This window comes from Chrysoperla carnea, chromosome 4, assembly GCF_905475395.1.
Source record: "Chrysoperla carnea chromosome 4, inChrCarn1.1, whole genome shotgun sequence".
Taxonomy (NCBI): Eukaryota; Metazoa; Arthropoda; class Insecta; order Neuroptera; family Chrysopidae; genus Chrysoperla; species Chrysoperla carnea.
The window spans coordinates 6393186-6418963 of record NC_058340.1 but is presented as its reverse complement, the minus strand read 5'-3'; the positions used below and the strand labels follow the sequence as shown (position 1 = coordinate 6418963).

Sequence of the window (25778 nt, the reverse complement as noted above, 5' to 3'; positions counted from 1 at the left end):
GCATCATTTTTATCAGTGTATTTAAGTTCCATAACGATCAATTCCTTTTCATGGTGTTTATTATGAATGTCAATTTCAAATTTTTGTATTAATAAATCAATACGACCAGATTTTGCTGGATTTGATTCAGCATACACTCGATACATGTAACCAGATTCAGTGAGTGTTGGTTCTTTTCTGTTATTTAAGAACATTCCATGTAAAATAGCTTGGAAATCTGATTCACTATCAATAAAATTTGATAATTTTTTTAAATTCTCTTTTAAAGTATTCATTGCTGGAGATGGCTTTAACTCCGTTCCTTTAAATATGTCCTCAACTTTTACATGTTCTAATCGTGTATAATCTTCTATTTTCCCAGTAAATGAGTTTAAGTTGGATGATGAGGTTTCCAAACCTTGAAAGTAGTAGTATTTATCATTTTCTGGATGTGTTATTTCTAATTTTTCACTAGCTATCCATCCAAATTTAGAGCGCGAATTTAATTTTATATCAATTTTATTCACGAACATACTGGTACTGTAAGCAGAGGGTAATGTTGTAGGTGGATTGAATCCTTCGCCGTTAAATTGATAGCCCGTTTTTGAAGGTTTACTATTTTCTAGTAAATTAATCTGGGTCCATTTATTCAAAGCTGCATCATTAACAGCAAACGAACTAAATTTCGAATTAACTCCTTTGTGAAAGAAAGCATTAATGCTTGAATCAGATAGTAACTGTCCTAAAATTAAAGATCGATGGTAATGATCATTTGCCGTTCCCTTAGTTTTTAAAGCCATATTCGAAATGTTATAATATTGGTATCGTAAGATTTCTTTAATATTTTCAGCAATTGGCACTACACTGGAAATTTCACGAATAAATTTTTTTGGTTCGGGTAAATTAATGGTATGTATTTCAACATCTGACGGTTTTGTAGTATCAATCATTACAGCTAATCCCTTATTTGATAAACTTTTTACACTCAGACTGTAAAACATAGCTTTAACAAATGCTGAAGTTTTCTTAATACTTCTTTCAATTACCACTGGGATGTCCTGCCAATTATCTTTTGGAACATGGAAAATTAAATTTGCATAACCTTTACCAGCAATACGATATACAAATGTATTATCTAAATGTGATGATATTGCTCCGTATAAAAATGATGTTAAACCTGGTTTTGGAGATGTTTTTGATGGTTTTACATCGAATACTTTGGCATATTCATTATACATCTTAACTAAATCGATAATCATCGCTTTTACATTTACATTCATTTCATTTATATCATCCGTTTCGCGAATTTTTATAATTTGTGTTTCAAAATTCGCATTTAGTTCTGGTTTAATTTCTTTAAAATCTACTTTTTGATTACCCTTAAATTTTGTATTATACATGTATTTGTCTGAAGTAGTTGAAACATCTTTTCCATACAGTACATGTCCGTGTTGTATGAAAAATACATGCTCGTTAATGGAGTGTGTTACGCCATCAGGAATTTTCAACTTATCTTTTACAACATCCAATTCATCCTTATCGTAAATATTATTGAAATCGTTAAAATTGCTGCGATTATTGTTTGATTTTTTTAATTGAATAACAAATGTTTTTAGTACCAGAATTGTTTCACCACCTACCACTGTTTTAAAAGCAACTTTGACCAATGAATGACCTTTCCCAATATCCGTTTTCATCAAAATATCATCGATGCTACCACGTAAAATAGTCGTAGATGAGTATAAGGATCCAGCAATAGTTTGCACTGTAAAATCTTTTTTATTCACATCAAACATAAAAGGGGAATTTTCTAATATTAGAGCAAAATGTTCAGAGAAATCTTTTGGTGCATGTGGATCGAATCCATTTGGATTATTTGCACTCTTTGGTTGTATCATTTTAAAACTATTTGTATCTGGATTATTGTACGTTGATGGTGCCGGTAAACCGCTGTCTTTAATATCTAATAAATGATTAAATAATCGTGAATTTTCGTCTTCATTTTCAATCGTTTTTGAAGAAGATGGGCGACATACAACAGAACCACCGTTAGCACGCTTTCGACGTTTAGCTGATTTTCTACGACAGTTCAAAAATTCAAGATCACGATCAGTATGAACTTCTTCTTGTTGTCGATGAATGTCCTCAGCTTCTTTCTGCCATTTTTTCAATTGTTTTGAAGTCCCTTCAATATACTTTTCAACTTGTTTCCGTAGCATTTCTTCTAACTGTTTTGGTATCTTGGTTTTTCCACTCTTCCATTTCTTGTACCCTGCATGGAAAAAGTCAATAATATCTTGTTTCAATGCACGTGGCAACTTTTCAAGTAATTTTGGATCTAACTTTTGGAAATTGCTTTCAATCAGGTTAAAAAATTTAGAACTCTTTTTATTTTTGTATATCACATCAATCATAAATTTCATATTTTTTCTTAAAGCACGATTTACTATTCTTTTTGCTGAGAATTTAGATATACTTTTTCTTAATGTGCTTGTTGCGGAGCTAAATAATCTTGATGCACTTTTCCCTAGAAAAACACCGTTAAGTATTCCTTCAAACGTGGAAAATGTATCAAAACGCCATTGAGTAAAATCAAAATCTCCATTAACTGAAGCACCCATAAAATAACCCATTACAACAGCTCCCGCTACTTTATACAATGGATGTTTAGGATTCTTCAATATTGTTTTTAATAATTGACGTTTTGATGAACTTACACGCGAAAGTTTGTTTGCTCTCCATTTTGAAAATCCTAAATGTATTTCTTTAAAATTTTGTGGTAGTCCTGAACCTATATCAAAACCAGTAATTAATGCAGCGTAGGTGTTTGGATTTTTCCAATCCCATTCCCAAAATGCAAATTTACCTTCATTTGACATAACACCATGAGCATATGCCAAACCTATCGCTGATGAATAACTGAGTAATAAAAATTTAGTTTTTGTTAAACGACTACCAATTTGGCCCAGTTTATTAGCAAACTTATGCATAGCACCAATACCAGTAAATAGTCCAGTAATTAACCCAAGCCCATCAAAGAATCCATTTAAAGTTGCTGGACTACTCCAATCCCATTTTTTTGGATTAAAATTTGCACCATTTGCAACAGACATCATAATATATGAACCAGAAAGTGCTAACGCTGTCGTAATCGCAATACCTAAGAATCCACCACCAAAGAACGCAACAGAACCCCCCAAGGTAAATGGTAAAAAAGCCCCAGATAAACCCCCAAAAAACATACCAAAATATGTTCCAGGATCTTTCCAATCCCATTTTAATGGATTCCAACGATTATTAGCAGCTGCCCCGCCTAAATATGCGCCAGCAATTGCGCCCACAATAATAAAAGCAATTAAAAATGCAAATTCACCATCGGGATCGATAGTGGATATTGGTGAATTACCTGCATACACATATGGACTAAAATATTGAGATTTTGGATCGGGTTGATAAAAACGCCCAATACTGGGATCATATAATCGAGCATGATAATTATATAAACCAGTTTCTTCGTCCAATTCATGGCCTGTATATCGATACATAAAACTTATATCCCCAAATGCACGCATTAGTTTACCATATGGCAGATAATCAAAGGCCGTAATCACTTCATTATCCATGGCTCGGATAATTAGCCGTATTGATCCTGCATGATCGGTAAGTATATGATAATACGTATCATTACGAATAAATCCGACTAAACCTCTTGGTCCATATAAATAATAAGTTATAATTTCTTCGGTTGATTTCTCATAATAATTGATTCGTTGATCAATTAAAACGTGACCATCAGTATCTCGAACATAACGAATTTCGTATTGCAATTTTCCGTTTGCATTGAAAACTTTTTTAAGAATTCGTTCACCTGCAGCATCATAATAAAATCGTAAAGTTAATCCATTAATCATTTGAATGCGTGTTGCTCGTTGTGTCACTGAATGATAATCGATATGTTCAATACCTTTATGCAATGCTTTGATTATATTTCCATTTGCATCGTGTTTAATATCATGAATTATGTTAGAAATTTCTATTTTATCAATTTTATTTGAATAATTTTGATAATTAATTTTATATCTATCAAAATTTGAAACGAAAAATTGATGATTGCCGTTTGCATCGATTTCATATGATTCATGATCGAAAGGAGTTTCACCCAATCCATATGTAAAATGATTTGATAATATTTGAACAATTTTTGGAATAAATTTTTTAAATTGATTTAAAATTTGAACAAAATTATTATTTAAATATGTTATACTAAAATAACCTTTATTTTTTAACATTATTCCTATTTTCTCCCCAATTTTTTTGTACCAATTAAAAGTAAGCAATGATGATTTATCTACTCCTTCCCATTTCAAAAATGCATCAATAAATTCATTTAAATTGATACCTTGCTTAGAAAGATTTTTAATAATAAATTGTTTAATTGGTTCTAAATACAATATGTAATTTTGATCTAAATTAGCTAGATCCAACTTTAAATCGATATCTCTAAAGAAACTTTTACCTCGTTTACCAATTGCAGTTTTAGAATGGTGTCGCGATTGATCCTTTAAAATATATTTTGCTTCTGCTAGTAATTCCCAAATTTGTTCAGATTGTTCGATCGATATTTCAGGGATGAATTTTGCAAAACTATCAGTCTGTAATGGTTGAATAAATTTAGAAATATCATCTGTAAAATATTTTGCTTTTATTAATTCTTGATGATTGCCATAAGAATATTGATATCCATATGTTTGTCCCACATATTTTTCTGCAATGATTTTAGAAAGTTTTTTAGCAATTTTACCCGTTCCACATAAGAGTGGCATTGTTGTTTCTAATTCAATTATATATAATTTAATTGGTTTATTTTGATTGTCGAGGTATCCATTTTTTTTAAGAGCACTCAAGCATAATTTTGTATGATTTTTAAACGACACCAATGAATCTTCAGTAATTTGAAACCATCGCGCGTCCGCATTTTTCGACCAATTATTAATAAATTGTGCTTGCATAATAATTCCATCCCCATATCCAGCTTGTCCATATCCTTTTTCTGTATAAGTCATGATCTCCGTCATAAATGGATCATTGATTTGTTCGAGAAAACCAGGAGAATTATAAATATATTTTCTTGTCAAATTGTTTTCGTTCGATTGAAAAGATTCGGTAGCTAATTCACCTGTCGAATGATAAGTGAATTTAGCAGAAACTTTCGATGTTTTCAATTCAGTAAGTTGACCCAAACGATTGTAAATAAAATCTATATCGAAAATTTGATTATTCACTTTTGGATAACTTAAACGTTGAATTTTATCATTCTTATAATATTTTTTAATTTCCATTTGAATATCATTAATTACAGATAATGTTTTGCGTTCAACAATTTGTTCATCCGAATTGTATCGAATTTTTTCCAAAATAGTTTCGCTGTCGTTATTGTATGTAATACAATGTTTAATTCGACCACGTAATTGTGAATCTGGATGATAATCACTGTAATCGAATTGTTGGAATTTTTGTGTGTTTGGCAAGAAAACACTTTCAGCATATTTTTTTAAATCCTCAATACCTAAAGTTTTATTAAAGTAGCCAGTAGCGACCAATTGTTCAAGATTGTTATGGTCAAAGTATACAATTTGACTTGTTTGTAACGTATTGTTTACTTCGCTAGAAGTTACCATAAATCGTAATTTACGATTTCCATCGTATATATAATCCACTGGCCCAAAATCAGGTGTAATTTTACGCAATACTTGTCCATTTTCATTATAAATAATGGTTGTTCCTAATATTCTTTGCCATTTTTTTTCTTCTGCAGTTAAATTCTCCGGTTGATATGCTGTAATTTTTAATGCAGTATTTACTTTTTCATGATAAACTGGTGGTAGGATTTTAATTAGTTGATCATCACTATTATATTCATAGGTACTTAATAAATGATTAAATCCTGGGACATGCACATAAACTGCAATTTTATTTCGATGCATATCATAAATTGTTACTCTTTCAGCACCATTCGAACTTATTTGTACATTTTGGGAATAGCCAAGTTTTTTGGGAAATAGATTATCCATAAAAGCAAGTCTTGAATGTTTTGCTACCCATGTGGCACAAGCTCCACTTGTTGAATATTCTGGGCCAGGAAGACCTAAAATTTTCTCTTCATTTAATGGATTATCCCAATATTCAGTGCGAATAAATGCAACGCCTTTATCCATTGGATTTAATTCATGTATTTCACCGTATAAACGATTTGTATTCCAGACAGACTTTGGATGGTTTGGATTAATATTAGTAACGAAATTTTTGCGGTATACTAATAAGGGACTTTGATTACTTTTGCGATGTATTCGTGATGATTTTGCTGTAATCGCTTTACGCCCAAGAGCATCATATATAATTTGATTAACTAATGCTGTATTTACAGTCTCAAATTTGACTACTTGAACTTTTTCTCCCATTTCATTCATATATTGAATTTCTAAAAGTGGACGCTTCAAAATCATAAAATCTTCAATCATAATTTCACCTTGAGCTTCTAAAATCAATGTTTCTTCCAATAAAGCTTTTTTAAAATATTGATCTACTATTAAAACGCCATCAAACCATATTGAAACGAAATTTTCTTCGACCATAATAATGATTTCTCCAGATGGAGGCAAGAATGAAATTTTTTGATGGTTCGGTAGAATCATTGTAGAAAAATTTTGTTTTTTTATTAATTTTAATTCACCCAAATTACCCAGAATTAATGCGACATAATTATTTGTATCTTGTAAAGCGATGAAAAATCTTAAAGTAATTGAATTTATATCTATTTTATTTACAACTTTTAATTGATGAGACTTGCTTCGATCAAGATGTGATAATTGTCCAGGATTTGCAATATGCCAAGCATTTGGTGTATTCGTTTCCCACCCACGAGTAAATGTTTCATAAGAACCTTGTTCTGGTATAAAACTTAGATAGCTTGGGTAAGGATTTTCAAATTGTATACCCTGGGGTGTTGGTACTAAACGCCCCGTTTCACTCGTGCTAGTCATTTCCACAATTTTACCATCTTGATGAATTGTCGCAATTTTTCTATACATATTGTTATAAATAGTTCTCGTCACTAAACCAGTCTCATGTATTGTGGCAATTAGTACCCCAATTTTTGGATTATAAATGTGAGCCTCAAAATCATGCGTTAATGGTGAAAATCGAATATGGTCCAAATCAATTGTGGAATTAGATTCTATAAGTATTGTTATTTCAAATTCAACGTTGTTTATTGGTGGTAATGCTTTATTTTTGTAATATTCCATGTAATCTTTGTACACCTGTTTGATTACCCCAAAATCAATAATTAATTCAAGATAATACCAATCGTTTGACTGTTGTTTAACTTGCCCAAAATTTGAAAATATGTGTTCGCCTTGGATGGTACGTAAGTTCATTTTTAAAATTGATGTTGCCTCATTTAATTTGAGCAAATTCGTACTCCGTAACCAACAACTTGCCACATATGGTATATGCTGATTTCGAGGCTTGAAAGTACCTTCTAATCGAGATCCATGATTTATTTGTAAATAATTTTGACCCGTGAATGCATTTAAATTTTTAACAACATTTTTGGAATTAAATTTCCAATAGGTATTTGTTTCATATGACTCAAATCCATAATAGGAGATCATTTCGTCTGATAAAACATATGGTTTTAAATCACAAATTACAAGTTGTTCATTTTGATCCATTAACAGCATTGGATTTTTTGATAATTTTTCTTTTTTGTGCCCCTTTTGTTTACGTCTTTGAGGTGCTTCTTCTCCAGCTTCATTTAATTTTATACCTTTTGAATTATACCAATTGCGAATTTTTGTCTGTACGCCCGTGCGAATATTTTTTGAATATATAATTTCAGACCACCCTGCATATGATTTATTACCGCTTGGAATCAATGTTGCAGTTTGGGTGTATAATGAATTTTCCGAATCAAATTTATAAGATTGTTGGTACGCAGTTTTCCGTTGTAATTCACCAAGATTTAATATTGATTCCCGTACATAATATTGTTTTTTCGGCGAAATTAGCGTCGCAAGTGGTCGTATTAAACATTCATATGGCTCAACGTATGTTTCAACTAATGTTGTATTTGCTTTTGTGATTAAATTTTGATAATTACTTTCCATAATTAATTGTTCATTATAAAAAATATGCTCTCGATCCAATGTTTTTCCATTATCTTTAAAAATTAATACATTAACGGTATGCGCTCGTGATTGGTAAGCTATATATATTGGGAATCGATTAATCATATATCCTGCTGTATAAATTTCAAATTCTTTTACAGATTTGCCATTTTTATATAATTTAAATGATTTTTTTTCCTTATCATGACTTTTTATACGAAATACTTGACCTAAATCAATTGTGAAATCTTGTGGTAAAGATTTTAATTCCCATACAATACCGGTCATTTGTAAGATATCTTTATCACCATGTTGAATATATTCATTTGCGGTATGCATAAGTAATGATTGCCAGTTAATTAAAAAATATTTATCAAATATATTTTTAAAATCATCGTTTGATTCATTAAATTCTTTTAACTGTTTCACAATTGCATCTTCTCGTAAATTTTTATTTCTATAAAATTCTTTAAATTTATCCATTATTTTTCCTGAGAAATCACTCACTTTTAAGCGGTATTTTCCATTATTTTTACCGTATTTTAAATGATAATAACTACCATTATCTGGTAATTCATATGATAAATCAAGAATGTGGTCACGTTTAAATTCATAATTTTGAATATTTTCAACTTTAAGTTGTGAATTAAGTGTTATTAAATAAATTTCCGATATTAGTTGATCGTTAATTATTTTAATTGTATTAATTACTATAGTATTTTTCATTATTTGAAAACAGTTTGATGTAAAATCTTTAATATATTTCTGTTTTACATCAGAATTTACATCAAATCTTTTTATGGTTTCATATGTCTGTGATAATTTTCCTGGTAAATAGTATAATTTTTCACGATGCCATTGATTGGATTTATTGTAAAATATCCATAAATGATTATCATCGTACGCGATAACATATTTTTTATGGACATTTAATGCTTTGAAAGAAAATTTATCAATTAAAGTTGGATCTTTCCATTTTTTGACTCTTGTATCAAATAAATGTATCGTATTATTTTCAATATCACTAACAGCTATTAGTTTATCCCCAAATTGTATGGATATATTATTATTAAATCTATACAAAATTGGATCAGGCATCCATCTTTCATCTTGATAAGTAAAAACATTTAAACTCTGACTGTTTTCGTTGATAACAAATACAACAATGTAATTTTTATATGTATGTATTTGATAATCTTTTATTGTTTCTCCAGGACACGTGAGAGAAGTGATAAGTTCAGTTAATTCACGATTTAATATTTTTAAATGTATATATGAAGGATTATCGTATCCCATTACAACATAATCATCGCCGTAGCTAAATTTTATATTTTCCGCAGAAGTTGTTCGATATGTAAGAACATTTTTACGATCTGTTGCAATTCCAGGTAAATTAAATATACTATAATTAAATTGCATTACCGCACCGCGTGCCAAGTTAAGCTGAGTTAAAACATATGCATTTAAAACATGTTCATACTGAAATTTTAAAATCGATTCAATTTCTGTATATATTTCTTGCTCAATTTCAGTTAATATTCGTTTCTTATCAATTAATTGATATTGAAAGGTAATCGATTGTTGATAACTATCGGTTTGAATTTTGTAGTTCTTTAAATAACGATCTTGTGTTAATAATACGGGAAATTCAATTTTCCCATCTGCATTTTTTGGATTTGAAACTGTATATTCGTCTATAGTTTTTTCCTCATAATTCAATATTAACTGAAAATTATCGACACTTCGAATTGTTTTCAAAAAAATTGCACCCGTGTATAAATAATTTCCAAAAAATCGATTATCAATCATATAATCGTAGTATAATGTTCGATTACGTTTTTTATCGATATGTGCATTTAAATACCATGATATAACTATTGGTTCTAAACCTTTTACACTTTTTCCAACACCACGCCAATTTGGATAACTTAAACTCCATCGTAAACAATCTTTTGCTTTGTCAGTATTCGCTTTTCCGTAAACACGTTGGTATTTTTCACCATTTAATATCCAAGTTTGCGTTGATTGATTAAATTCAAGAGATAATTCTTCATCATCAATATCTTGGCTAAGCTCAAATTGTAGGATATTCTCATTTGTACTGGACACCAAGTCCAAACGTATTGTTTGGCCTTGTATGACCAAATAAAAAATTGCATCTTCTAAAAAGATACTTCCTTCATAATCAACGTAAATATAATCTTTTCCAATTGGAAAAGACCAACCGGTTCCAACTATATCAGATGATATCACTTGACTATTGTAATTTAATTGTATCTTTAATGGTATCCCAGTAAATTCCAAGGTATCCACCAAAGGTATATTTAAGTCAACTTGTCCATTAGCAATATCGATAACTTGCTTACCAAAATCCTCATCAATATATTCAGCAAGTCGTAAAATTGGTTTTTCATGTAATTCTCTAGGCAATTGAACAGGTAATTTTGTTCCAGTCATTATTGAAGGTAAAGTAGTTATTCTTGGAACAACAGTTGTAGTAGACGGTTTTATTTGCTCCGTTGATATCACCTTCGCCCATTGTAACGAACCATCTGTACTTTTAATAAAAACTGATCTATTTTTAGCAACATTCGAATTGATAATTGGTATAATTTCCCCATAACGTTGTAATCGAGTTAAGGTTTGTGGTGTGATTAATTCCATCCATTTACAATTTTTTATATCAAACGTGATTACAGTTAAACCTTCTTTTCCCGTATATATTAAATCGTCTTTTTGATCGTTGTTTATATCCATAAAACTTATTGATTTCGAATAAGACGATTTCCAACCATTCTCTGAAGTAAATCGAAGATTATTGTCAAGTAGTTTATAATCTTTGTTATTACCATCATATTGATAAACTTGTAAACCATTTTGAGTCAGCGCAACAATGTCTTGAAATATTTGATTGGTTAGATTCACAAAAAATATGCGATCTGAGTTTTTAATACCCTTTATTTGTGATGTTTTTAATAATTGTTTGATTGTTGGTCCTGTTGTTAATTGATAAAATTCTAAATCATTAGCCATTTTCAGAGCAATCACATCTTGATTTTTGTATTTAATTGCATAAAAATCCGTTGTCTTTGCATACCAATTTTTTGATAATTTTATTTGGGACATATTTAATGGTAATAAAGGTTCATCTTCGTCATCGTTAAAACTTTCTTCATTTATAACATAAAAATTAATTTCTCCACGGTTTGACGATGTCATAACACCTAGTGAATTTTGTTCAGTATAAAAATTTCCGAATATATATTTGAATGAGTAGACATCATGAAAATTTCCATCTTCTTTTAATAATCTGAATCCTTTTTCATGTAATTCGTACAATTGCACACCATCAGGATGTTTTAAAATTAGAATCTTTTTACCAGGAATTAAGTGATCAGTTATTAGCCAAGGATAACGTTTTAATGAATAGACATCTTCAGTCCCAGGTTCTTGAAATATTGTTTGAGTCCACTTTTGTGCCCAAGCTTTTGTTGATTCGTTATATTGATACCCACTTAGAGAACGAGTTTGACGAATACATATTTCATTTTGATTTAAATAATAAATTTCATGCACTGTTTCATTGTTATTTACATATAAAGGTTTATCGTTTGTTGTTAGTTTATACATTTTGTGATTTGTAGTTATTAAGTTTCAAATACTCTCCAATTTATTGAAACTGCATGGCGGATATTTAAGCCAAAAATCGCACCTGTTGAAAAATATAAAATTATAAAAATGAGCTGGAATATATAAATAAGATAATAAGCCTGTTAAAGGGACTTATAAAGTAGGGATGGGAAAGTCCGAAAATCGACTTTTCTCTTGAAATAATTTTTTATTTAGAATCGACTTTTACTTTCCAAAGTCGAAGAAGAAAGTGTGAAGTTTCGCTATCAGCATGAACCTAGTCATGTAAAATCTAGCTCAGTACCTCAATCGGCCAAAAAACGAAATTAGCTTTTTTGAGGTACAAACTTTTTGACCATGGGGGATGGCTTCTTAATGTTATCAAAAACAAATATTCAAAAAACTTGTACAAAAATTTGCCTGCAACAATCTTTTTTGGCAGGTAAAAAATTTTGAAAAAAAACGGTTTTTTGGAAAATTATTGATTTTTGGCGGCGGTCCCTCAATTTTCAAATACAGACAAATATAGACCCGTTTCCATTATTAATAGCATTCCTTATAACCTGACTGACTGGTCCTAGCCCTACCCAGAGATTGACTGACTATGTTTTTAATAATCTATATGATTGAAAAAATCGTTTAAAGTTTGATTTAACCTTTTTCAATTCATTGCATGTATTGGTTTATACCTACCATAAGGCACCTGTAAGTAAGGTATGTTTGATAAGACCCCGAAGGCACATGTCCTACTCAAAGCTTGGCCGAACAGACCTTATGACTATTTTCCTCACGGGCTCATATACTATAAGCAGGTACATTTTTTAATACTCGTAATGGTTTATTAAATTTAAAGATTTAAGCTGTTAAAGTTTGCATTTTTAAGAAACAAATCCTATATTGGAGTATTTTTAAAGAACTGTTTAATTATGCAATTTTAGTTAATATTTCATTTGTTTCATTATATTTTGATAAAATAATTACATTTTTTCAAACTGTGCGAATTTTTTCTTCGAGAACTAACGGTTGAGTATTTAAAAAAAAAAAGCCTATTTGCTTAAAACTAGAAAATTGTTTTGAAAACTAGAAAATTGTGTTCTTCAAGAAAACTAGAAAATTGTTTTGTTTATTCAAAAACTGATAATAATGCGTTTTTCAATTATGATTCTGCATATATTTTGGTCGATTTTTATACTAGAATAAATAAGCATTACTGTCCGAATAAATTTTTCTGGCGTTAGCTAAATTTTAACATTTTTTAAGGAATACGGTAGAAAGATTTCTCGAATTTTCTTTAATATAAAAGTTATGTATCGAAATTGTTTTATTTGTTGTAGGAATTAGCAAATTCTTAATCAAATTTCTTAATCAAATTATTATTTTAAAAATTTTTTAAAATACTCACCTCCTAGAACACTAACTTTAAAATATGAAAAAAAGTTAACAACTAAATTTTTTATTTAGATTCTAATAGAAAATCACAAAATTTTTCAAATAAGTTAACATACTTTATTCACGTCTCATTTATTTCTTCGTATACCACAATTATCGAATAAAATATGATAATTTCAGTTAAAGAAAAATGAAGAAGAAAAAATCTTATCATTTATTTTAATGTGAATGAATATCAATAACGTGCAGCCCCGGATCCATAATTCTATTAAAAAATATTAGATTACAAGGAAAAATAATTTTTTTATAATAGTTTTTATAATAAGTCTTTATCCATGTTATAGTGAAGTTTCGATCATACTTTACTGTTGTTGACAGTCTTACGAGAAAGTAAGACCCTATCAACTTTTCTTGAATTATACTACCAGTTATCGATTAGATGGAGTGAAAAAAACTGAAAATTTGTTTTTCGGAATATTCAGCTTTCTATTTTTGAACTAAAATATATAATTTACAGTGAAATTTATTGAGAAATAAATAATAAACTGCAAAAAAGGACTAGTAGGAAAATTTGTTCTTAAGGTAGCAAGTAAATATTTTGATTTAAGACAATATTTTCTTGCTATACTTTTATTTTTAAGAAGTCAAATACTTATTTTATTGAATTAAGGAGGACCTTTCGCCGCCAATGTTAATTTAAAAAAAATGCACAATTTATTTCCAACCAGTGAAAGGACTATCTTAAAAAACCCTAAATAAAACCAATTAAATGTGCTATAACTTTTGAATTTAACTTTTTTTAGAAAACAAATAGATTCCAAATTATTTGTGGACAACCTGATTTGATATCAAACAGAAAAAATTAAACGATTTGAATAGATAAAAGTCTCCATTTATCAAATATTTAAAAAAAAATTAATGAACCATTTATTAAATACGCCCCTGAATTAAATCAAAATTTAATTATAAATCATTAATTCACATAATATTGGTTTATACATAGATAAAAAATAATGAGTTCAACTTTAATTAATTACACCAAAATAGTTCAAATCTTAAGGGAATTTTATTGTTTTTAAACAATATTTTCCTTAGTAATGGAAGTACGGTAAAAGTGAGACAGTAGTAAACGAAAAACTATATTAAAGGTTTTAGGTACAAACGTAGATTTTTTTAAATTTATAATACTTGGGTCCTCTAGCATCAGTGAGCAGAGTGATATTCAGAGTGCTGCCCTTTGTTAGTTCTAGACCCGGAAAATTTTTAACTACCCCGCCAACTTAAAATTTAACGAACATCTGTTTTTTTTTTCCTAGTGAAAATTTTATACTTCAAAGAGTCGAACAACGGACACTCCGCTTGATTCCGGGTAAGCAGACAAATGCAACCCTTATAAATAATGAAGATACGAAAAAATAAGGGTAAAGGTGTTCATAAAATCACATAATTAGCCCATTTGCCGTCTGTCTTCTCCTCTGAAGGTGATCACGATAACTCAAAAGCGAAAAGATATATCAAGCTGCATAGCGTGCTCAGGGCGTAAAAAGTAAGCTTAAGTTCATAAATGAACAGCATAAGTCAATTGGGTGTCGGTTCTGTAGGATCCCGCTTGTAAACCGTTCGAGACAGAAAAAATGTTTAAATATAAAAAATGGTGCTTATACAAAATTTTGTTTGAAACATTTTTTTTAAACATCACTGTCTACCGGCGAGGGCGCAAATTGGAACAATAATTTGGTGGGTGTTTAGTGCTTTGTCTACAAAACTTTTAAAAGATAGAAAGTTGAAAATTTGCAGGTAGCTAGCTTCATTCAACTACTAATAATGGTTTGTTTGGTGGCAGATTCTCGAAAAACAAAAAAAAAATTTAGAAAATACTTCATTTTTAAGTTATTATGAGAGGGCTAGCTACACTAAACAATAAGCAGTTAACTGATTGGACCCATTTAAAAAGGAATTTTTGACATATTGTTCATTTCTAACCCTTAGTTAAACTAAGGGGCCTTTCGAGCTAAATGTCCCATTATGTTAATCTGGGAAATATAAATACATGTTCTGGGCCATTTAGAAGAATTATGTTTTCATTATAATCAACAATCCCCTTAGGGATTTACAAAAATTGCCGTAGCGGTCAGTTTTTCATGACCACAAGGCGGGGTATTGGTTAAAGTTTTCAACTAGCAATAATCGCACCTCGGTTAGACCTCATTGGTTACGATATCGCCACTGCGCAAAGCTAATGATTTTTACAGCTTATGTATATTATATACACTGAAATGCGACATACCATTAGTGAGAGGACTACACAATTTTGGAATTTATTAGATATAGAACGCACATGCATACATATTAAACACAAGGTACACATACATATATTTTGTATACTGTTAAAACCCAACAGCCAGAGTCTAGAAAGAGAAGAAAAATAATAGTATGTATCAATATACATTAATGTCATTTTATGAAGTACGAATAAAATATATACAAATAAAATAAGTTCATACAAATATACAAATACAGATATACAAATTGTATTAAATGAATGAACTTATTTTATTTGTATATATTTTATTTGTACTTCATAAAATGACATTAATGTATATTGATACATACTATTATTTTTCTTCTCTTTCTAGACTCTGGCTGTTGGGTTTTAACAGTATACAAAATATATGTATGTGTACCTTGTGTTTAATATTTATGCATGTGCGTACTATATCTAATAAATTCCAAAATTGTGTAGTCCTCTCACTAATGGTATGTCGCATTTCAGTGTATATAATATACATAAGCTGTAATAATCATTAGCTTTGCGCAGTGGCGATATCGTAACCAATGAGGTCTAACCGAGGTGCGATTATTGCTAGTTGAAAACTTTAACCAATACCCCGCCTTGTGGTCATGAAAAACTGACCGCTACGGCAATTTTTGTAAATCCCTAAGGGGATTGTTGATTATAATGAAAACAATATTCTTATAAATGACCCACATGTATTTATTTATACCAGATACACATATTGGGACATTTAGCTCGAAAGGCTTTAGTGTAACTAAGGGTTTAGAGATGAACAATATGTCAAAAATCCCTTTTTAAATGGGTCCAATCAGTTAGCTGCTTATTGTTTAGCCTCTCATAATAACTTAAAAATGAAGTATTTTCTAAATTTTTTTTTTTTTTTTCGAAAATCTGCCACAAAACAAACCATTAGTTGAATGAAGCTAGCTACCTGCAAATTTTCAACTTTCTATCTTTTAAAAGTTTTGTAGACAAAGCACTAAACACCCACCAAATTCTTGTTCCAATTTGCGCCCTCGCGGGTAGACAGTGATGTTTATAAAAAAATGTTTCAAACAAAATTTTGTATAAGCACCATTTTTTATATTTAAACATTTTTTCTGTCTCGAACGGTTTACAAGCGGGATCCTACAGAACCGACACCCAATTGACTTAACATGTTATTTTTGGACAACTGTCCAGAACAAAAAATGCTAATTAGTAAAAAAATTAAAAAAAAAAAAAAAACGAAATTCTTCAAAATACTTTATTAGCAAAATAGAATCCTATTACAGTTGAAATGACATAATATGACTAGGTATTATTTCTGAACTATTTTCGAAACATTTTTGTTCTAATATACATCCTAACAATTTCGGATAGTCGATAATACAACCCGAAATAACTTTAGGATAAAATTTTTCTTTATTGTCGACATATTGGAACATTAATCGTTTACTATAATACGAATCTGATATCGAGATATGACCGATAACTACATAATCATTTAATGAACTTGAAAACATTTCAATATCAGCTCGAAAACTTTCCCATTTATGTAAATTTTCCGGACATTTATAAACGATTCTAAAATGATAACCCAACATTTCATATAGTTGTGTAACTAAATCTAATACGTTTTTAAATTCGTTTCCACATTGGTCATCTGAATCTAAAGTAGCGATGAATATCTCTAAAGTTGTACTTTGACTAGCAGTGAATAGTCCTGCTGACGACGATACACAATTATTATCTGTTGGTGTATATTTTCTTCCAATATTAAAATATTTTAACGGAAGTATTGATGAATAAACCATATTTTTCGTATGGATAGCCATGAATTCTAAAACGGATGATCCACCCACCAAATGTAAATCATCGTACGGATTATCATCTTTATTTTTAAGGATAAACGTGGAACTATCATCATATAGAGGTCGCCCACATCCTTCAACAACAATACTTCGAACAAAATCTGGATTCGATACAGGGATAAAATCTTCATTTGAAAATATATGAGAACCATAATTCATAATATGTAATTCTAGCATAGCTGCATCACCTTTTAAGAAATAATATTGTGGATTATTGTATTCAATTAAATTTAATTTCGTTCCAACATTCAAATGTGATAATTCTGTTGATGGTTTACTCTCAAATTCATGGACAATGATATCTTCTTTTGGAGTATTTGGATGTACAACATTTGGTAAATTTAACATTCGTAAAATAACATCGCTTTCTAATACATTTAATTTCTCTTTCATTACTTTTAAATCTTCACGTACAAATTTCCCATGTGTTTTTAATTTATTCATTTTATCAGTGATTTGATCTGTTAACGGTTCTTTTGATAACATTCGTAAACTATCCACAATAAATTGTTTTTTATGCTCCAATTGATTTTTATTACTCTCCAAATGCTTGTAATAATTCCATAATGCCACAATTTCCGCCATATTTATATTTAATTTACGAAGATTGACACTTTCACATAATTTTTGAAAATCAAATTCTACACAAGGTGTAACGTATGCATTTACTGCCGTGGCCTTATCACGTGATACATATAAAACTGATTGTATTGCATTTGGGGCATTTGAATAACCGCGCCTTAAAATATTATATAAAGGTTTGTAATTTTTTAAAAGTACTGCCATTTTGTTGATTTTTGTTATTGAGTTTTTAATTTTTTATTGTTTGTCTGTTCGGGTTCAATATACATTTCTTCATCACATTCTTCTAAAGGTTTTTGTGTTTCTATTTTACGTTTAACTGGTTGCTTAAAACTTCCTAAACCAGCAGCTCGTTCTGAATCTTCTATTGAATATGGTTCTAGTTCTAGCGCTTTTAATCGTCGTTTATGAACCTATAAAGTTTAAAAAATTGTATTATCAATAACTCTTTACAATAGTTTTTTTTTAAATAATGAGCAAATTATACATAAATTAAAATTCATGCCTATTTTTTATATTTTTTAAATAAATTAGGAGTGAATTTCGGCTTTGTATCCTCAAATATGCACCCGGTTTATCCTCAAGTAGGAAAAAGACACTCTAAAAGTATGTATGTATAATGCTTTAAAATTTATTTACCCCATTTACAAAATTTTCATTATTTACACAATTTTAACGAAACCTAGTCGCAAGTTCCAACGTAAAAACATTTTTTTAAAAATACGGTCGAATTGAGTTTGAAGTCGGTTAAAAATTATCTACATGATGAAAAGCGTTGCAAAATCCGTTGTGTGGTTAAGGAGGAATAAAACTAAGTAAAATAATTAGGAATCAAAAAATACGAAAATCTGGTTTATTTTATGATTTAATGCATAGTTTCTAAATGCTAGGTTTTCTGTTTTTAGATTTTAGTTACTATAGAAAATTCAAAAACGTCAAAATTTTTTGTTTGTTTACTATTTATTATCATTAAAAAGCAGCAATTTTATTTAGTTATTTTGGTGAATTATGAAATTACCAGATCTACTACTTTTGAACGGAATAATCTAGCAATCTTACAGGAGAGATCGGTAAGTATAGGATGTGAGTATTAATATTTAGTTGTAACTCGAGAACCACTTAACGAAGAAAGCTGTGATTCGAAAAAAATACTTAATTTTTAGTTACTAAAAATAATGGCACGATTTTCTGAAGACGGTCGTTTAACGGTCTGATATCGGGTTTATAATCAGCGATCAAAAATACCCCCTAGAGCACGATGGACGGTAAATACTTAGTTTGCCGTTTTTGTTTCAACAAGTGGAATTTCCAGTAAAAAATGTCACGATTTTAGGAAAACATAACAAAATCCGTCTAATCCGACATCGGATTCGTATTCAGGGACCAAAGATCTTACTATACAATTTATAGACAATTTGAGGCTAAAATAAGCATTTCAAAAAAAATTTTGGGCCTCAATGCTACCATATGACTATATTCGTAATATTCACGTTTATATACATTTTTGAACCGTTATACGAGTAAAAATATGAGTCCCTATATCTTATACATACAAATTATAAAATTTTTAGAATATAAATCAATCAAGAATTTTTATTTTGTAGCATGGCCTGAGTAACATCTGTCTTCCATTCAATTGTCAGCGTGGTGATGCTCGTATACGTGCCTCGTTTCAAAGGTCTCATACTCCACAAAAAACTTTTAGTCGTAAGTATTGAAAGAGATAGTGAATTTTCGGAGTACTTGAAAGACCAGACATGAGTAAAAATTCATGTGCAGTGTCGAAAAAATTATACTCGAAAGTGTAGCATTGATGCTGCGAAAAGACAGCGCCAAAAAGAAGAAGCTGGTTCATCAAAAATAAGTCCTCATATTTTTACTCGTATAATGGTTCAAAAATGTATTACGAAAAAAATAATTTGTTCAATTCTTTGAACCGCTATATCACGAAAATGGCAATACTTATGAAAAAAGGTGTTGAGACACTTTTGGTAAAGAATTGGATTATCTATAATTTTTGTCTAAACTATTTTTGCTGTGAAACTCATCGTTTTGCTAAAAAACGCGAAGACTATTTTTGCAAACTTCCCTCCTCAATAAAATTTTTTGCACAAGTGGGATTGATGGGGCCTTTTCACAATTCGTTTATAATAGTATTCTGAACATTCATTCCAATTTTTAGCTCTGTGAGAATTTTTGTAACCTTACTTATGTTTTATGGACTAATTTGACTGGATAATTTTATCAATTTTTCTAATAAACGATTTAAAAACATTAGATTAAACGATTTGCCAACAAGTTTAACATATTATTAGTAATGATAACAATAGTATTTAACAAGCATATGATAAAATCGATCAGTTCGGTATGTTGATAATTGATATATTACATGACTGCCTACTTGGTTAAATTTTTTTTTTAACAGTCATGTAATATATTTATACAATTCTTGTATTATCTACTAAATAATTAATTATATTTACCTTGGTTCGAAAATGATCTTCTAAAGCTCGATTATTAATAAAATATTTAGCACAATGTACACAATAAAATTGTGCTGCTCCTGGTTTATCTAAATCGACCTCTTGATTTAAAAGTTTTTCACAATTATCAGTTTTGATATCTTCATTAATCTTTAAAGAGATATATATGTATTTTATAATATAATTTAATGTTTATATGCATAAATAAATTGTACCTGATCTAAATCCTTGGTTCTACGTTTTGTAGCCCATCTTCGTTTTAAATGGGTATCACCATAATGGTATTTTTTCCTCTTGTAAACCATTTTCCACGTGTACTTCAATAAAGCTTCAGAACGTTTAGAAGATGTCTTTACAATTTACATGATACAACTCCATCTAGTTGTTAAATTAGTTAACTAATGGCTACCAACGGAGATGATAGTACAAAATAATATGATGGGATGGAGTAATAGTAGTATTAAATACCGGTTCTTCTTCTGTTATAAAATGTTTAATGGCATCCGCTTGGTAACTTCTCTCTTTAATTTAAAAAAACTTTAAGTGTTAAATATAAAAAAAGATGTCTGTAACTCAAATAATTTTTATTTATAAGTGTGTTTATTAAGTTAATATAAACATTTTTAAAATCGTGCTTGTTTATTGTGTATTTAAAAATATGTAATATTGTTTTTCGCGGTATTGTAGTGTATGTATAACCGGTCGCCATGTTGTAATAGTGTCTTGTCACAAGCATCATGGGTTAACATGAAAAAATCGTTGTGTAAATATTTAAGTGATGCAGTGAAAATTGTGAAAACTAACAAATTTTAATCGTTGATAAAAAACAATTGTTTTGTAAGTAATATTTGATGCTGAAAACAACTGAGAACGAATGTATCTGCGCATTAATGAAATGAGTGCAACTTTGTGCTAGCGCAGGGAGTCGGCTACTGGCAAGCTAGCGATTGTGTGAGCCAACCCTATAGCTACTGGTGCGGGAGTCGAACAATACCCGACGTTGGTTGGACCCCAACTGCTTAATGAATTCTACGAGTTCGCTATAATTCCTGGCGAATATGTTGATGGTCAAATGCATAACCGTGACACGTGTAGTGGTGCCAATTTAAAGTGTTGTGCAGTTTTGTGCTACTATGGCCAAAATTCTCAACAAGGATCCAGCTCAATACGCCTGCGAACGAGATGCATTTCTTCGAGAATTGCAACATTTCCACGATACTCGAGGGTATGTACACTCTACCATATACAAACAACAGAACACAACATCTGATGCTTTGTATACAATGTAGAGTTGTTATGTATATTCATACAAATTATACATGTTTTCAGAACACCGTTCCGGAGACCTCCCGTCATCGGCGAAGTGCCGATCGATCTTTATTTACTTTACAATTTGGTTACGGCCAGAGGTGGCTGGGTAAAGGTAAGATTTAAACATTTTTCTTTTCAATTTACTATATATTTTAAGGTCACACCCCAGTAGATCATAACCCTTTGTAAAAAATTTTCTTTAAAATATTTGTATAAATTATTATATTTAATAAACAATAATTGAACTGATCCGTTTTGCTTAATTTATAAATTTTTTTTTAGTATTTCTGTCAATTAATGTATTGTATTATGACTGTAATGGTTCAAGGTTAAATATGTTCATTCATGTTGAACGCTTCTAACTTGCTAGCATTAGTCTGTAATCATTATAGGTATTTGTCTATTGGAATATTTATTATTTTTCAACGAATTTAATTTAATATTTAAAATATAAAAGATAGTTTTTTTTTTAAATAAATATATATACAAAGTATAATTTAAACCAATAATTTCTCATGTTATTAAATATACTTGTATTTGAGTTTATTTACTTTCCAACCGATTTAATTCAATACATAAGGAACTATGTTTTAAAAAAAAAGTACGTTACACCATTTAAATAAATTATCTTATTTTAAAAGTCGTTTACAACATAGCATCGCTTGCTTTTATCTTTGATTCAATAATCTGTTGTTTTTCTTTTAAAATAGTAAATGAATACCAAAATATCGTATGTTTTTAAAATACATATTTGAAATAGAAAACTAAGTGCAGCCTAATGTTTTTTAATTTATAATATTTTGTCACTTTTTATCTTGAATACAAATTCAAAAAGGACAACGTCTGCCATTCATTTGAATTAAAGGCAAGTAAAAATTCAATACATTAAAAATTTATTACCACACAGTTTTCTCATGTACAAAGTTCAATATTTATTTTATAAACTAATATTGGTTATGATTAAGTTTGTACACGAGAAAATTATCTGCAAATTAATTATTAGTGTATTGAACACTCTTTCCTTTTATTCAAATGAATGGCACACTGTAAAAAGTTTTTCTGTTTGATTTATAAATAAATGTTAATTCTTATAAGTCGCCTTATTAGTAACCAATTCCGTCCGCGGTATGCTTAGAGTAGCGGGTTCGATTCCCGCCGTCGCACCAAAATTAATTTAATTAATAGTTGTGATGGACTGGTGTAGTGCATGGTATATATGCATGAAGGAGGTGCACTCAGCCTTTGAAATTGAGTAGCTGATAAATGAAATTATGGGCGGAAAGGTGATAAAACACATATATGGTATCACAATGGGCTCTATAGCCTAAGTGTGTCTTTCGTAGACAGCCGTATAACCTAACCTAATATAATTTTTATACAATGTATATGAAATATACATAGTATATTAAGTTTAGTCTCAAGTTTGTAACGCTTAATACTATTAACAAAATTTTGGTATAGGTGTTCATAAAATCACCTAATTAGCCCATTTCCGGTTGTCTGTCTGCCTGTCCGTCTGTCATCATGATTATTCAAAAACGAAAAGAGATATCAAGCTGAAATTTTTGTAACGTGCTTAGGACGTAAAAAGCGAGGTCAAGTTCGTAAATGAGGAACATTAGTCAATTTGTCTTGGTTACGAAGACCCATCTTGCAGACCGTTAGAGAAAGAACAAAAGTTTAAATGTAAAAAATAAATGTTCCTTATAAATAAATAAACAACTTTTGTTTGAATTAAAGAGAATTGAAAAAAATACACTCGAACCCGGACTTCTTGGATTTATGTCAAGCGCCCTACCAATTAGGCTATTCGAGTTCTAGACACGAATGCAATTTTTTTTTGAGATAAAGATATTTATAAACATACATACGTACATACATACATACAAGATACGCGCGAAAAACATAACCACTCTTTGACAGTCGGATAAAAACTATAATAACACGCTTTATTGCACTTACAAGTGGATAATAATTTTAATTGTAATGTAAAATTCAGTGCGTGGGGTGCTCCCAATATTCATTCTTTAAATAACCTCAGTTGACAGATATCGACCATTCCACGCTTTGAATTTTACATTACATTTAAAATTACTCTGCACTTTTTAGTGCAATAAAGTGTGTTTTTATAGTTTTTTGAACTAGAATTTATTTTTAATAGGGCTTTTCATTTTAAAATCACGATTCACATTTGTTTCGTACTAAATGATTTATAACCAATGTGATAAAATGCATAACAAATATTTTCTCCTATTAGTCCTACTTATTGCTGTCAGTACGAAAAAATAAACTCTGCACTTGCGCTTATGACATAATGAAAAGGTCTATTAGAAAATTTTTGCGAAATTTTCACATTTCTTTGTATTATTTTAAATAATAATAAATTGCTTTTAAATGATTTTCCATTTGATAAGTGAGTTTATTTTCAAGGATTTAAAGTACATAAAAAATATTGAACAAGCTATTATTATAGGTACAAAAAATTAAATTTATTACTTAGAGGTCACCAACAAATTTTTTTAATTTAAGTTGTTTAATTTATTAAGAATATTATTTTTTTTAAATTGAATTGGAAATAAATATATATTAAATTAAATTATTTAAAAATTTTTGCTATGAATTTGTATTTGATTTAAATATAGATAAATATAAATAAAAAAACTGAAACTTCATTATGGGGGGCCTAAAACCTATTTGGGAAATTATGAGAAATAGTACGTTTTCTTTCGGTGGTGCGACACCCCGAAGATCGTAAGTTTTTGGTTCGCCTGGACTCCAAATATATAGATAGTCAATAATACAGATTGCTCCAAAAATAATAAATACTAGAAACATGCTAAATAGGGAATAAAATTAATTCCAAGATGAAAACTGCTGCTTCTAAAGCATACATCCTTTTATTAAAAAAAAAAATTGTATTATATTTTAGAGATATGCAGGGCTTAAGGATGTATGAGCATGACAACAATGTTTGATTTAAAGGCTCAAAATTTGTTTGTAGGTAGTCTTTTACTCAAAGAATATGTGGTTAAAATTTCAGCTTAGGTATCCGTGCAAATTTTTAAGAAAAAAGTCATTAAAAATCGATATAAAATACATTGGCTCTTATGGAGGAATCTCAAAAAACGACATATTTTGGAAGTTTTTGATAATTTTCATTTGGAATGAATGAAACCAAATTTAAAAAAAAAACTTTTTAATAGAAAGTAAACATATTAGCAATGAATTAGAAAAGAAAAAAACTAAGTGTCACCGTCCATATAAGGGATGTAAGAGCAGGGTAGATTAAGGGTTGAAATTATTTTTATCTTATTTTCAACTTTGATGATGAATTTTGTTATAACTTCATGAATGTAGACGAAAAATAAGAATAAAATTTTTCGATATGTGTCTTGGTTTTCGAAATATCGAAAGCTAAATAATTAAACAAAATTTTCAATTTTCGATATTTTGAAAATTAAGCCAGATATCGAAAAATTTTATTCTTACTTTTCGTCTTATATCGTCAAGTAATAATATAAATTTATCATCAAAATTGAAAATATCTATTTTTAAATTTGTGCCCCCACTACCATGCTCATACATCCTTAAAGGCTGAGTAGGCCGATCAAATTGAAATGAGACTGTTCGACAGAGAGTATATATTTGACTGCATATGTGTACACATACTAATTCATCTACATCCTTTCTTATTCGGTCTCATTTCAGTTTAAACTACGTTTACTAATTTTCGTTTTTAAAGTAGTTTTTGTTTAAATGTGAGATTTAAAATGATTTGTTATGTTCAAGTCATGTTCTGAATGATGAAATTTCTCTAATTTCTAATAACCAACCAATCATGTTATTAAAACATATTAGTTAGGGTAAATATTTAAAAGTGTAGTGGTAGTATGTATGTGTGTGATATTGTAATATACGTTATATGACCCCTTATATTATAACTATTTATGTGCTTAAAAACAGCTGTACGATTGTTTTGTTATTATTATTATACACATGCAGGAAAAACAACCATTTATAAATGTTGCTGGTTTGGTAAAAAATTCTTGATTAGATACTGTAGTACTTATCGCACAGTACCGAGAAA

At 29.5% G+C, this 25778-nt stretch overlaps 3 protein-coding genes and 2 non-coding genes across 7 annotated transcripts in view; 2 read left to right on the top strand and 3 right to left on the bottom strand.

Moving 5' to 3' along the window:
- Window positions 1–15263: 15263 nt before the first annotated feature.
- LOC123299387 lies at window positions 15264–15404 on the bottom strand. Its single transcript, XR_006535326.1, has one exon. It is a non-coding gene; the product is annotated as a U4 spliceosomal RNA (small nuclear RNA).
- Window positions 15405–15972: 568 nt separating this feature from the next.
- On the top strand, window positions 15973–16113 carry LOC123299386. Its single transcript, XR_006535325.1, has one exon. It is a non-coding gene; the product is annotated as a U4 spliceosomal RNA (small nuclear RNA).
- Window positions 16114–16696: 583 nt separating this feature from the next.
- Window positions 16697–18101, bottom strand: LOC123297466 (serine--tRNA synthetase-like protein Slimp). Its single transcript, XM_044879134.1, has one exon. The coding sequence runs from the start codon at window positions 18099–18101 to the stop codon at window positions 16731–16733; it is 1371 nt and encodes a 456-aa protein (XP_044735069.1). The 3' UTR covers window positions 16697–16730.
- Window positions 17960–20745, bottom strand: LOC123297467 (zinc finger protein 593 homolog). The gene is made up of 3 exons (XM_044879136.1): window positions 20596–20745; window positions 20381–20530; window positions 17960–18310 (listed from the first exon to the last, which is right to left on the bottom strand). Exons 1-3 carry the CDS (start codon window positions 20683–20685, stop codon window positions 18116–18118), a joined length of 435 nt encoding a protein of 144 aa, XP_044735071.1. The 5' UTR covers window positions 20686–20745; the 3' UTR covers window positions 17960–18115.
- Window positions 20746–21029: 284 nt separating this feature from the next.
- Window positions 21030–25778, top strand: part of LOC123299256 (AT-rich interactive domain-containing protein 2) — a 48346-nt gene continuing 43597 nt past the window's right edge. The window contains exons 1-2 of one of the 3 annotated variants that reach the window (XM_044881590.1): window positions 21030–21605; window positions 21710–21803. In XM_044881590.1, the coding sequence (XP_044737525.1) occupies window positions 21514–21605; window positions 21710–21803 (186 nt within the window). In that variant the 5' untranslated portion in view covers window positions 21030–21513. The remainder of the gene's footprint in view (window positions 21606–21709; window positions 21804–25778) is intronic. The other 2 variants (XM_044881587.1, XM_044881589.1) reach the window with 2 other exon arrangements.

Coding starts and splice junctions, on each gene's coding strand:
- LOC123297466 (XM_044879134.1), bottom strand. CDS start 18,101: ATGGCAGTACTTTTAAAAAATTACAAACCTTTATATAATATTTTAAGG.
- LOC123297467 (XM_044879136.1), bottom strand. CDS start 20,685: ATGGTTTACAAGAGGAAAAAATACCATTATGGTGATACCCATTTAAAA. Junction 20,531..20,595: donor GAACCAAGGATTTAGATCAG/GTACAATTTATT, acceptor ATCTCTTTAAAG/ATTAATGAAGATATCAAAAC. Junction 18,311..20,380: donor AAGATCATTTTCGAACCAAG/GTAAATATAATT, acceptor TAAACTTTATAG/GTTCATAAACGACGATTAAA.